The sequence below is a fragment of the Centropristis striata genome, chromosome 1 (assembly GCF_030273125.1).
Source record: "Centropristis striata isolate RG_2023a ecotype Rhode Island chromosome 1, C.striata_1.0, whole genome shotgun sequence".
NCBI classification, from domain to species: domain Eukaryota; kingdom Metazoa; phylum Chordata; class Actinopteri; order Perciformes; family Serranidae; genus Centropristis; species Centropristis striata.
This window is the reverse complement of record NC_081517.1, coordinates 34,560,890-34,575,623: the sequence shown is the minus strand read 5'-3', so window position 1 is coordinate 34,575,623 and position 14,734 is coordinate 34,560,890. Positions and strand designations below refer to the sequence as shown.

Genomic DNA, 14,734 nt, shown 5'->3' with positions numbered 1-14,734 from the left:
CCCCTAACAGGAGTTGTTCACACCGCTGTAAATCAGACACGTCCCAGACACACACAGCAGCTTCGCCAATGTGCAGCTTTAGCTCGTTGTGTCCAGTCACGCATAAATCCACACACGCGCGAGGGGAATATAAAAAACTACAAGACATCATCTGAAAACAGTTAATTCACTTCAGATATCAAGTCAGACACAGACAAATCGAATGGTTTATGCTCATGAAATTACATTTTGTAGAACAGTATTACCAGAGGAAATCTTTCCCCCAATCTTATTAGATTAAACAGCTCAGCAGTGCAAGTCTCATTTTATTGAATGTTTTGTTTGGCTGTTTATCGGCTGAAAGACATCAAGACTCAGTTCATCTCAGGAACAAAGTGACAGCACGGTTTCTGTTGCCCCCGGCGTCCTTGAATCCTGCACAATTGTATTGGTCGCTCTCTTTTTGGTTTTGGATGATATGTGTGTCGAAACAGTATGTGCATAACACCTGATATATCTGTGTGTGTGTGTGTGTGTGTGTGTGTGTGTATGTGTGTGTGTGTGTGTGTGCATACTAATATGTAAATAACTCAGTATGCTAGGGTGTTTGGAATCTGTAATAATGTAAACATGCAAAATCAGAATTGCAAAACAATTTGCCGCTTTGCTCCAGTGTATCATCTATCTTCTTCTGTCTGTCTTCCTACCCCTCCCTCTCTTACACACACACACACACACACACACACACACACACACACACACACACACACACACACACACACACACACACACACACTTCCTCACCCTCCCTCCGTCTCTCCTTTCGTCCTTCGCCTCCTCTTCTATTTGCCCCACAGGCCGATGTGTGTGACGCTGGTGTTCAGTACGAAGGGTCAGAGGTACCTCCGGGTCGGGCTGGCTGTACCTCTCTTTGGTTCCCTGTCCTGCCTGAGATCCATGGTGGCAGAGGAGGGCAACATCTCCCCGGACCAGGTACACACACACACACACACACACACACACACACACACACACACACACACATGCACGCACCAACGCGTGATGCGTGGTCACCAAAACTGTAGATGCAACAGGAGAGTGAGGGAGATGTAAATGAAGCACTCTGTACACTCCCACACAGTCCTGGGAAGAGGTTGAAAATGTCTCTTGGCTTTAATTAAAAATATTTCTTTATAACCCAGGCTTTATTTGTCCAAAATGCCACATTTGATGATTTCAGCATCTTAATAGTGAGGATCTGCTGCTTTGCACTGTGTTATATGATTGGGAATTGAGTATCTTCTGGGTTAATTTCAGTATATATTGGTTTAGATAATCTGGTTAAACCAACTTGTTCATAAACTATATCACAATAAGTAATGTGGCCTGTCGCACCTGCAGTAATTTTCTGACCCTGTGATTAAACTGGTAAATCACTGAATAAAGCAGTTTCATGTTAAAAATCAGTGTTTCTCTGATGCTGTTATCTGATCCAGACATAAGATCACTAAAATCGTTCATTGGTTAAAGAAAATGTAAAAAATACCCAAGATTGTAAAACATGCGGCTTCAAACTTTATAAAAAGTCAGTTTATGACAGCTTCCGGCTGTAAACCACATCGGTGGTGCATGTGCAAAGGGGATTTGGCGCCATTGGCAGTTGACCAAATTAAAGAGACCATTACCTTGATTATAATTATGGATTTCTCTCAGTTTGAAAGTTGTTGCAAACATTTGTGATAATGTAAGTACACAACTCAACAAAATCTACAACATTTTTAGACATTTTAATGTGGAAAAGTTACATATTATACCTTTAAAACCTTCATAATTTAATGTGTCCCCCTGTGATGGCTTTACATCCCCAGTTCTCAGCTAGGAAGTCGGTGAGTAAAACATTTTCTTTAGAAGAATAATGGCCAACATTGTGAAAGGGAAACCCAAGTTAAAAACAAAAAAAGTTCAGTAAGCTTAAATGTCACCAACAAGATAAAGGCTAAAGGTTCCAGAGGAGTGTGCTCATATATCTCTCACCTGCCCGACAACAGATGATGATGATTTTTTAGTTTTATAAACCTGTGTCCACTGCAGCCAGAGAGAGAAAGAGAAGCATGGATAAAATAAAATAAAAAAGACAAAATACCCTTTTCATGATTCATAAGTGGATTGTCCCACAACCAATTGTTATAGCTCAGTAAGTCAGTGTCACTTTTTAAAGGGCAGTTACAAAAAACTATTATTTATTTATTATTTAAACTGAGGCTTTTAGCACTTTTGTACAATTGATGTTCCTTGTTGAAACTATCAGGAGATTTGTATGAATTTCGCTAGTTGACCGAAAAAAAAAAAAAAATTCAGTTCACAGAATGAGATTTTCTTGTTAAGCAGCTGCACCTCCTACTCACCCCTGCTGTTTTCATTCAATGACAAGACCTCTCAGGACTTATTGTAAATGCTAAGCTTAATCAACATCGCTCACACTCTTCTGTTAGTTTTGTTGCATTTGTTAGAGTAGGAATACTTACATCTTTACATATTTCTGTACACACACACACACCCACACATATGCACCCATAATGTATATATTGAGTGTGCCATACTTGTTTTCATCAATGAATTTCTAATTAGATTCACATGAGAAAAGCTTGAAGGAAACACCAAAATTCAATAAAACTTTCGAAAATGCGCATAAAAGTTTATACACTCACACTGAGGTGTTTTTTTTTTTTTTTTAAATAGTTGCTGCGCTAAATGGGAGGGGTAAACAAAGTTCTGACGTATCGAACATTTAACTCACATGACTGATCAGTAGGGTTGCACATCTCTCTGTGATAAACGATTCGATTCGTATCTACATACACAGGTTACGATTTGATTAAAAAAACGATATACTTTTATTACAAACCGATTCAATTCAGATCGGTACAGTGTAAGAACGATACGATTTGATTTGATTCTACGGTTAATATCACTCACAAGTTTTATATTTTATTCATCTTCTGATTCACCATGGAGTTAAAAATATGTTTAATTGTGGTTCTGAACAAAAAGACCACAAACATATTTCAACATTTATAATAATGTAAAGAAAAATCGTTCTAGAAGCTTTTTTTCCCCTTTCATGATGTGTTATTTCCCCCATTCAGATTTATTATGTATATATTATTAAAGTAAAAAAAAAAAAAAAAAAGTAGATAGTCTTTCTGTCAGCAAGAAACACTTTTACATTGTTTTTAATTTCCATTCACTCCCACGTAGGCTGATCATTCCTGAGTGTAGCTTTGATCTGAGTGATATCATTTACATTTTCCCTTAATCATCTAACCTAATAAAACATTGAACAGTGTTTAGAGGACACAATCATGTTCTGGGATATTAAATAATGAATTTATCACCAGGACCGTCTATATACAGACGTAAATAATAATGAAAAAATAAACAATATAAACTCATACCCGTAGCCCAGAGCAGGACACAGTTCACAGTATAAAGACACAATGCAGCTTGATATTCATGTGCAGGTGTTTGTTAAACTGAGAAAACTATTAATATTATTATTAGTGTATGTCTACTGTTAAAGCCAACTGAGAGCTGATTCAGCTGTGGTCCGCTGCCGCCGTCATTAGAAACGGACGTTGCTTCACGTGACACTTCGGAGGAAATAAAGGACTTCTCATGTCACTTAAAACGTTTCCTCTCTCCTCGATTCGCTTCACTGCGTCTCTCCATGCATCCCTGGTGGTCGGGACTAAAATGCAAGTGAACGGTGCAAGTGAGAGAAGCGGGGATGCAAAATAAGAGACTTGTGAGAGACCCGTGGAGTTGCGCAAGAACCGCTTCATGGGCAGCTTCAGCTCTCGCGTTGTTTTAGAGACGCTGACGCCAACTGTGAGTATGTGAAGCCGCCAACCAATTCCAAGTCTCACGATACCCGATCCATGACTCTACAACCGATTAACCTAGGAATTAATGGATAATTTGTACCGATTGAGGAGACTGCTACCGACGCAGCAATATCTCTCACTTGTTAAACCTAATATCCAGTCGCATCGGTTTATCGTTCACAACCCTACTGATCAGCTGTTTACACTCTGCCGGAAAACCCCCAAAGACAGTTATAAGTTGCCTAATTGAATCAAATTGCTGAAGACTTCTGTACATTTTCTCTCGTGGGTGGCCAAAGTTGTCCAATTAGGAACCTCTGTTTTTGTTCAGTGTTTTCCTCTCGCACAATCTCTTCGTCTTCTACTGTTTACTGACGGATTAGCCTACAGCAAGACATAACACTGCCATCTTCTGACCAAAGTATGTTTTTGCAGCTTTGTTTATTTGCTCTGAACCAGTTGAATGTCCAAGTTTCGCTACAAATTCGCTAGAAACACGGCTACTGTCTACTTACGATAGTGTGTGTTTGAATCATCATCAATTATCATACGTTAAATTTTAGTTAACTATGGAGTCGTGTTTACACCTCTTGTTTTAACAACCTTGAAAGCCCGAGCTCTGGAGTTGTTATGTGTTTGCTGATGTTAGATTTTTTCTTTATAATTTCATGTCTGAGGAAAATGTTGATATAACCAATGTCTTTATCTTTTTCCTCTGTCCTTACGCTTATGAATCTACCTACTAGTTTGCTCAAAATAATAGTAATAATTCTCAGTCTGCACTTCAAATACTTAAGCACAAACATTCAGCAATGTGCCCTGCATGTAGCCTGGCTAACACCAGACTATTCTCAAATGAGGTCTAGTCTGGCAACGAGCAATGCATTTCTCCGTAGAGGAGGTGTGGTTTACGATCCTCCAGAGCCGTTTATTGGGCGCTTAGAATGTCTATCAAAAGCGTCTGTAGGTAGCTCTTAGCCAATCGTAACAGTTATACCAGATGACGTATGTAGAGCTACGGAAATGGATGTTTGTTGTGTGTGTGTCTGTGAGAGAGTGTTGTTTGCTGCTTTGCTTCTCCAGTTCTTGCTTTCTGCAAGATCATTTATTTTCACGCTTTATTCCCCCTCATGTCATTCAGCCACACACATCCACTGATTTTATGGGCAATAAACAAGCTGCTGCGGGTCTCTCGCCCGTTCCGCTGTCCCCCGGCTCGTAGCGAGATCACCGCCGGTGCGGCGCTACGAGCCGGCGCTACCGGTGATCTCGCTACGAGCCGGGGGACAGCGGAGCCGCCGAGAGACCTTTCGCCTTTCAACTTTTGCTCTAAACTATTTAAAACACCATCTACAGCTAAAGAGAGTTTTGCGTCTGCTGCAGCCATGTTGGATCAGTAAGAAAACTACAAGCTTCAGTCTGCCGGGTAGTACGCGTCATCGTCTTGCAGTCCCTTCCTTCTCCGTTCTGTGATTGGATCCCTAAAACAGGGCTAAGAAATCCCTCTGGTTTCCAGACCCTTTCGCAGTTCGAAATTAAATCGAGCGCGCAAGGCAGTCTGGGTATACCCAGGCTACCCTGCATGGCTGTCCTTACTTAATATGATTTTTCTGTTTCACTGTCAGGGCTCTGGAGATCTTTGAGTTGAAACTAGGAACTAGAGACAGACAGATAAATAATTAAGACCACAAACAAAGTTGTCCTTAATATAATTCCCTTTGCAGATGTTCATGTTTTGAATTTCTATCTTGATGTATTCCATTTGCCAAGTATTGGTCTCTGATTTCGTGCTTGTTTGAGAAATTTCTTTTAGTCTTTTACAAGCTGCTTTATGTGATTTATTTCTAGAGATTCTAGAGACAACATGCAGGGTTTTACTTTAATTTATTTGGGATGATTATAAATGTATCTAGTTGTTATTACCTTTCTGAATTTGCCTCCTTAAAATTACTTTGTTGGTTTACTTCTGAGTCATTTCTGCCATTTCTCCATACAGTTTGTCTCAGAGAGGTTGTTCTTGTGCCATTGAGGCTGATTGTTTTTTGTTTTTTCACTTTCTATTAATTTATTGACTTATTGAAATTTGGTTTTCAGCTCTGAGAGGATAGCTTAAGGCACTTCGGTAAAAGTTAACAGTCTCTCTCTCTTTATCTTCAGGTCATTCTAGCAGAGCTGTACTCGACTGGTTTCCAGCGTTCCTTTTCAGATGATGATGATCTCACAGCAATTGCTGATAGCGACGTCATCTACGCCTTCCAGGCTCCTCCCCTCTATAGTCGTGGAGGCTCCGCACAGCACTCAGGTAACCATGGTAACAGAATGTCCATCAAAAACACTGATGACACTGAGTTTCCAATCTAAATTTCTTCTTGTTTCCAATTTCTCTTTTTGAGTCTCCCTCCCATATTTTTCACTCTAGTGAGTATTTTCCCAGGCAGATATTTTTCTTTAGTGAGAAGAGAGCCAGTGTTTTCGGTCTGCTTTGTATTCCTCCTTTCCTTCTGTTTCTTTATGCATGAATGCACCCAAACAAATTAAATTAGATGTGTCTGAATGCCAGCCTGGTGCGTCACATCATCCTAAATAAAAAGTTTGCCTGAGAAACGTCTCGTCTGGGTGAGCTCCTTGAAGTGATTAATCTGTCTAAAACTCTAAAAAGTTATCAGATTTTGGCATTTAAGAACCCTCTAGAAGATTGTGCCGAATGTCAGAGGTAAAACTTAACTTTTGAATGTTCTCTGGTGCTTGCTCCGCCTCTTTTATTCTGTTCATGATGGAAACAGCAGAACAACTGTGTGTTCTTACACTAATAAAGTAGAGAGACATGCAGTTGAGTCAGCCTTGCATCATCACCGCCTTTAAAAACCCTTTTTGCCCATGCAAGACACTGCCGAATGCACTATTGATGAGTATAATGACACACAAATAGACACTTGCTGTTCCCTAAAGCAAACAGGCCGACTGAGCCCCTTTAAGATTTGCACTTCACTCATGTGGCACTTCAGAATAAAGTCCTCAAAATTTAAAGAATGACTTCTATGGGTGGTCCGTAGCGTAGTGGGTTACACAGGCGCCCCATGTATAGAGACTACAGTCCTCGCTGCGGTGGAGCCGGGTTCGAATCCGGCCTGAGCTCCCTTTGCCGCATGTCCTCCCCTCTGTCACCCCCTTTCTATCTGTCTCTCTCTTTCAATAAAGCATGTAAAATGCCAAAAAAATCATCTTAAAAAAAAAAGAAAAAAGAATGACTTCTATAGGTTTTTAGCCCATCTTTAGCAGTCATAGACTGTATTTAAATAATGGACGTAGTCACCATGACATCACCCATTGGTTTTTCTGGACTGTCCGTTTGAAGTATCGAGTATCTTTGTTTTTTGAAACTGGGAGAGACCATATTTGAACTGTGGAGGAGCGGGATGTGGATTTATGGGTGTATCTAAAAATAAACTGTTAACACTTATGTTAAAAATGTATGTTACTTACTGGAAAAATTTAACAAGTTCTGAGACGAAAACACAGACAACAATCAGGTTCACAGCTACATTGCTTCTCTCCTGATGCTCACCATGTTAGTGACCTGTCAATCAATGGTAGCCACGCCCCAAATCATGCCTTGCTTTATCATCTATTTTCTTCTAAATGGGACCATTATTTACACAATCAGCATCATATTGTCTTGAAGAACATTTGAAACTAGTGATTGAAACCATAATCTTGCCACAATCATTTTTTTTGAGGTAATAAATCAAGTGACAAGTTTTGAGATAGATAGGACCGGAGTTCTTCTGCAACCAACCTTGGTGACCCCTGGTGGCCTTTTGAAAGATTGCAGGCTTAAGGCACTTCCGGGTTTGCTTCACTGCTCAAACTGGGAGGTTGGCACCTGGTAGCAGTTCTGGATTGTGTAAAAGATTTTGGGGCTCATGAGGAACATGATCAGGGAGGTAACAGGTGCTGAGACATCCTTTAGTGGAGTTAATGACGCAAGGCCAAGCATCATCCTCTCACTGTAAATGTCAGTCAAGCTTTAAAGGAAAATGTCTTTTCATTTTTCATCACTAAGTCTGTCGATGAAAGCACTCTTTTTTTTACTTGATCATGTTACTTTCCACTCAGTCTGGTTCTCCGCCATGCCGAGGATGAAAAAGGGTCTGTAGATCTCTTTTATCACACAGCTATTACTTTAACAGATCAATATTCATGCCGGAAAGTAATTGAGTCATATTACCACTTTGAGTGTGAGGTCATTAATTGCCCTCTCTGTGGGTTGCCAGTTAGGCAAGTTGTACCTAATCCTTTGTCCACCAGCCTGCAGATGAATGAAGCCTTATGGGGGGTTTAGTTACCCCCAGAAGAAGAATGATATCAATTATTCACATTAGTGCTCAAAGTGCTCATGAAAAATGAAGGCTCTTCACTTTCTCAACGGGAGGCGTTTCTTTTGTCACTTCACACAGTGAAAACAGTGTCACAGCACTGAGAGAGGGAGCAGGCACATACAGTATGCTTCACACACACAAAGACACACACTCATGCATGAATAAAACACACACACACACACACACACACACACACACACACACACACACACACACACACACACACACACACGTCCACTGTGTAAGTGAAGTAGGTAATGAATCCATTAGAAATACACTGGAGAATCTCATAAATACATCGCCCTCAAGAGGAAACCTTGCCCTGAACACACACACACACACACACACAAACAGAATTGCACTTGTAATGAATCACACTTAAGTGCTCACTGGGAAATGTGACTTCCATTCTTGTGAGCAATCTGACGAGAATGATGAATTGTCCCTACCTTGGAATAATTCATGTGATCGCAGCGGACCAGATTCCAGGATATCATAACTTCACTCAATGAGATTTATGTCACATTTTATAAAGCGTAGCATGTGACTGTACACAATCATTACTGTTGCATGTGGGGGATTCAGTGGTGGAATGTAACTAGGTACATTTACTTACTTAACTGCTATTAGAGTATTTCAATTTTATGTAACTTTATACTTCTACTCCACTACATTTTGATGCAAATATTGTACTGTTTACTACTTACTTTGTTTTACTACTACTTTTTCAGGTCAAGATTTAACATTAAAAAAACGTGATAAATTAAACCTCGTAACAGTATATAAATCGGTTAAAATGCTCTACCATTACAAAATGAACACAATACAAATAATCGTATAATATCTTTAGAATATATCAAACAATCTGAGCATGTGTTGAAATACTTTTACTTGTAGTGGAGTAATTTCACAGTTTGGTATGAGTATATTTACTTAAGAAATGGATCTGAATAATTTTTCCGCCACTCTGTGGATTAAAGATGATGGACAGCAGACAAACGAACACAGGATACGTTTCTGATTAAGGAACAATTCAGTTTAATGGTTTGAAGAATAAATGTATAGAACCCTTTTTTCTATATCTCAAATCATTTTATTTTATAAAAAACAGAATAACAGGAGCGCTGCTGGTGTCCCTAAATACACCGGTGCTCTTGCAATGGGTAAACAGTGAACTCAAAAGAAGAAAATGCAGGCACTATAGTTAAAAACCTTTTATTTTACATAGGTTACATCTAAAAACACCAACGCGTGTCGGCTTGCGCCTTCCTCAGGGTGTATCATTCTATTTTATATTGACTGGTTTGTTTCTATAGTTTAATTCATCACACCAGATATGACAACTCAAATCCTTTGTTTGTAGTTTATGAAAACCTACATTCAGCTACTGTATTTTATAAAAAGCCATGTTGGTATGAGGCAGCAGAAGTGTTACTATAGTTACCGAGGTTATGTAAGATCCTAATTACTCCGGGCTTAAGAAGGCCTCACTTTGCCAGTTCAGTGCAGTCACTCAGCTGTAAGTACATTATACAGTACATAATGGCACACGGGCCAGATGAGTGTTTCTGTGAGTTGTGGGGAGAAGTTGTTTGATTTGGTACTCATCACACATGTCAGGCGGTGCAGAGGTCTCTTCCTCAGACTCAAACAACCCTTCAGCTGCAGTATTGGTGTTGTCCATCATGTGAGTTTGTTTCTGCAGCCTCTGTGAAAAAAGTAAAGCCAACTGCTGCCGTGATGGATGACAGTATGGAAAGCCTGTAGAACCAAAAATATAATGAAAAACACACAACAAGAAAAACTTCCTGAGGAGATGTAAGGTTGTTTTTTCAAGACAATATTTTATTTTTATTTATTACTTTTGTGTGATCAGGTTTGGCATCCTTTTAAGTATAGGCATAAATTGGATGCACATGCTATATAATTCTGACAAAAAATAATGCATATGCATATTTCTGTCTTTGCACATACACAGCATTTCACATGTGTGTATATATATATATATATATATATGTATATATATATATATATATATATATATATATATATATGTATGTAGTCCGTCATCTGACTCTTTTGTTAAAGGGTACCTATTATGCATTTACCCTTTTTCCATCATATATAGTTATCTATATACAGTACTGTGCAAATGTTTTAGGCAGGTGTGAATTTTTTTTATCAATTAACAAAATGCAAAGTGAGTGAACAGGAAAAAAAAACTAAATCAAGTCGATATTTGATGTGACCACCCTTTGCCTTCAAACTGGCAACAATTCTTCTATGCATTTTTTTCCACACCTGACTAAGACTTTTGCCCAGTAGTGTGTGTAATGTCAGATGTTGATATTAATAATGTGTTAAATAATGTGGTAAATGCATATAAAGGGACTCCATATGAGCAGAAGCGTCAGGTTTCCAACTGTTTTGAATGCTCCATTTCCAACTATTTTTTTTTACTCTTGGCTCAAACTCAGTCCGTTCTGGCTTTCTATATACAGTATGGTCATCTACTCCAGGGACGTTACTAAAGTGTTTACATTACATACACTGCTACATGTAGCTACATGCTAACATCAGGGAAACCTGTAATCTTGTTACTGATGTTGGTCATTTCTACCCAGTTTTAGATCACATTCCTGCAGTTCAGCTGTGTATTTTTTTGTATTTTTTGGTTTAAAATTGGGATTTTTTTTATGGTAGAAAGTGTCTCTAGACTCCACTCAGGTCATACAGTCCTTCAGCTGTAATGACAGATGGTATAGAGACACTAAGTGATGTAGAAGACCCCGAAAGTGCTGACCAATCAGAGCAGACTGGGCTTTTTCAGGTCATACAGAAGGGTTAATAGAGATGCAGCAGCCATGGGCAGTATGAGCATAAACATAAACGTTAAAGCATGTAAATATCATACAAAAATAACAAAAAAGCATAATAGGTCCTCATTAATCTGTGATCTATTCTTACTGATTTTTACTGCTAATTGTTTTCATCTCTTAGCAGTGGGACATGAGCATAATTTGGAAATAGGAATTTTTAATTATGTTATCTTCTCCTGTAACCATTATTAACTCTCAATACCAACCTGTTGATCATACATTATGAAACACACACCACATGAATACGCATCAGCTGTGGAGGAGCTTTCATATGTGATTTGCAGACGTGATAAATGAAACACTTTGGAACGACATGATTTATCTCAAGTAATGATGTGCTTTTCAAACTCATATGGAAATCAAATTTTGCTCATAAAATTGGATTTGTGTGACGGTTATAATTGTCACAGAGAATAAACCTTTTCCCAAGATGATTAAACATGAGATCAACAGTGAAATGGCTAACCAAACCATTACACAGCTTATTTTTTTGACTGACTTTTTATTATTCTGTTGAGCTGCTGAAATTCTAAATCTTTTATTTTTTCAATCCCTTGTTCCCCACTCTGAATTTTTAACAGTAATGTTATTTACTCCTAGTACAACCACAGTTCCAAAAATGAAAAACAGAAAGCATCAAATTCAGAATTGATTTCGGATTTTTTTTGTTTTAGCATTAGATAGCTTAACTTTGTCCTGTTTTAGAATGAGCGAAGGTTGCAAATGATCTGCAAATCCATGCATTCTGTGTCCAAAGCATGAGACTAATAAATTGGCCAAGAAGGGAAAAAGGGGAAAATGAATACAAATAATATGATGATAATAATAATAATAATAATAATAATAATACATTTCATTTATAGTTTTAGCTTTTCGAAAAGTCAGAGATGCTTAAATAAGCAATTAAAAAATAAATGCAAAGAAAAAAAAATATGTTATGTTCATGCATATATACATACAAGCTTAAACATAGCCACATATACCTAACACTTTACAAAGATTTTACCGTAATCAGCACAGAAGTGGCAAAATTATAAGGTTGACAACGTGTCATAATAAACTGGAGACTGAAACAGGAAATTTCGCCTTAATGTATTCCAGAGAGGTTAGATCAGCATGTGGCAAAGAATTATAGTTTTCTCTGTCTGAAAGCAGGCAGCTGTCGCATGCTGATGTCCTCCCAGGATTGTCTTTATCTCCCTGTCAGGCCACCACAGCATGACAATCTGTAGGTCACTTGACAGCTGTACAGTGACTTTAAAACAGTAGAACTGAGTTGCATGGCACAACCAACTCCCCTCAAAAATGCACTGTTAGTGTGCTCCTCAGACTGGGAGAGAGAGGCGAGTGTTTGGACAGAAAATGTGCTTTAACAGCAGGAGATGACAGGGAGGAATGACACGGGAATAAGGCAAATTAGCACACTGCAGAATGTGGACATGCAGTAGCAAGTGCTGGATGGTGCTCTGCTGTGATATGGAGTTCATCATCACACCTCCTGTCTTGCTTTACCTCTACTGTGATCCTGAAAATGATATTTTTGTCACCATGTTATTAATGCTGCTTCGATGCTGCTGTTGAGACATTTTGCACATGTATTCTCTGCAAGCAAGAGGGCTTTTCAGATTTAGGGGATTGACCTCGCTCTGAAGCCGTGTACATAATGACTAAAAAAAAATAGCTCAGAAATTCAGGCTCTAAGTCCCCCTCCACTCAGAAATGTGATTTTCTTATGTTTATGCCTCCGAAAATGTTTGACCTTGACTATCCTGACTTTTATCTGTGCACAGTTTGTCACTAGAGAGGTGTTTTTCCATTCCTCTACTGAAGGGAGAGATATCTATTCACTTCTATGAAATCTGAAATTCAAACGTACACTGGGCAAGCTAGATGAGTCACAACTTTAAAAGCCAATCAAAAGAAACCTGAAACCTCCAGCAATGAGCAAACTTGTCATCCCAGAAAGTAAAAAACACCCTTTAACATTGTAGCATATATAATTCTATATTTCACATTCTAATGCTGTCTGAGATAGATTCAAGTGTGGCTGCCAGTTTCGAGCTAACAAGCTAAAAGAAGCCAACAATTTTTACCATTCTGATATGTTCCTTTCCGATTCTGGAGGCTTAAACATGTATGGCTGAATTCTCAGATTTTTGTTTGTTAAGCGGTGACCTCTAGTGACTAAAGTAATTATGTAAAAAAGGAAGCAGGTTGACGTAGTATAAAGAGTGACAAAGTTCACAAACACAGGAGGTCGGGATAGATTGGGCAAGACACAGGACATTTACCAAAGGGAGCTTTGTGTTTGACTTGTGTTAGTGATATTACCTTTTGAATGTAACTATGTTGGTATGTAGCCATGTGACAAATTACGTCACATTGTGTAACTATGTCAAATGCTTATTTTAGCCGATGATCTTTTTTCAAAACCCTAATGAAGTTGTTTAGTTAAATCTAACCTCATAGCTCAGTTTCACAATGTTAATTATGTGTTTGAAATTGTGACCTTGAAAGCATTTCACAAGGTTTAATAGAATGTCATTTATGTTTGCCGGCATAACATATATAGCGTTTATATTTATGGTCCTCTTAACTGTAATATGTTAACCACACAGTGTTGTAGGAGTCAAAGTGAGAGGTATGGACCAATAGATAATGAGTAGCCATTCATTTAATAGCATGGAAGAAGCATAGAGAATGTAAACCTCAATGTCGAGCATAGTAACTGTCATGCTTGGTAGGCAGTGATGTTGGAGAGAGTTTAATGCATGCAGGGAATTCCTCTGTCGTCATTACCTGCTGTGTGCTACAGTGTGTGGGAGCCGGATTTCCTCGACTTTATCAGTGAGCGTTTTCAGGCATATTGAATCAGCGCCGCTCCCAGGTACAATAATGAGGTTTTGCATTTAGAGGAAATGGCAGCAGGAGGTGTCATGATGGAAAACATTGAAAAATCAATTAGGTCCAAAGCGTCACAGTAGCATCCTATTCCGCCCCCAACAACCCAAGCAATTTGCACATAAATGGAGTGATAAAGCCCCATAATGCTGCTCAAACAAAGAGACTTCCCACTGAATAGCAGCTCACGTAAGCTTAGCGTGCTAACTTTGTGTGATCTTCACTTTGTGGCCTTGAATTAAAAAGTAAGGGCCTTCGTGAGAATGGAGAAATCAATCAAGATTTGAGCAAACTGGATTGTGGGAGTTGCCTGCACAGAGAGAGGCCACCTGAGCGGAGAGAGAGAGAGACAGAATGTGCATGTGTGTCGTTTGCATGTTTAAAAAAAGTGAGGATTCCCTCAGGGAAGGTGGTAAAAAAAGAGATTTCTCAATGGAGATAAAAGGATCTGTCACAAAGTGACTCACACAGACAGCATCTGTATTCTGAGATAGATTCAAGTGTGGCTCCACAGTCAGCGCTCTCAAGTGTTCAGGTCCTGTCACGGTGAACCGTGAAGCTGAGGGTAAGCCACTGTGGCGTTTCAATCAATCAGGGATTACTCTGAGATGTTTATCTGGGCAGTCACATCCTTCAATCAGCTGCGAGAGTGAACACACATACACACAGTGATGTGTAATGTGGTCAGCACAAAAGACAAATCACTTCCTTT

The 14,734-nt window shown here is 38.9% G+C and overlaps 1 protein-coding gene across 1 annotated transcript in view; it reads left to right on the top strand.

Annotated features, from left to right (window-relative positions):
* Positions 1 to 14,734, top strand: part of usp43a (ubiquitin specific peptidase 43a) — a 158,067-nt gene that overhangs the window by 77,521 nt on the left and 65,812 nt on the right. The window contains exons 5-6 of the mRNA XM_059339929.1: positions 837 to 972; positions 6,021 to 6,165. Coding sequence (XP_059195912.1) covers positions 837 to 972; positions 6,021 to 6,165 — 281 coding nt within the window. The remainder of the gene's footprint in view (positions 1 to 836; positions 973 to 6,020; positions 6,166 to 14,734) is intronic.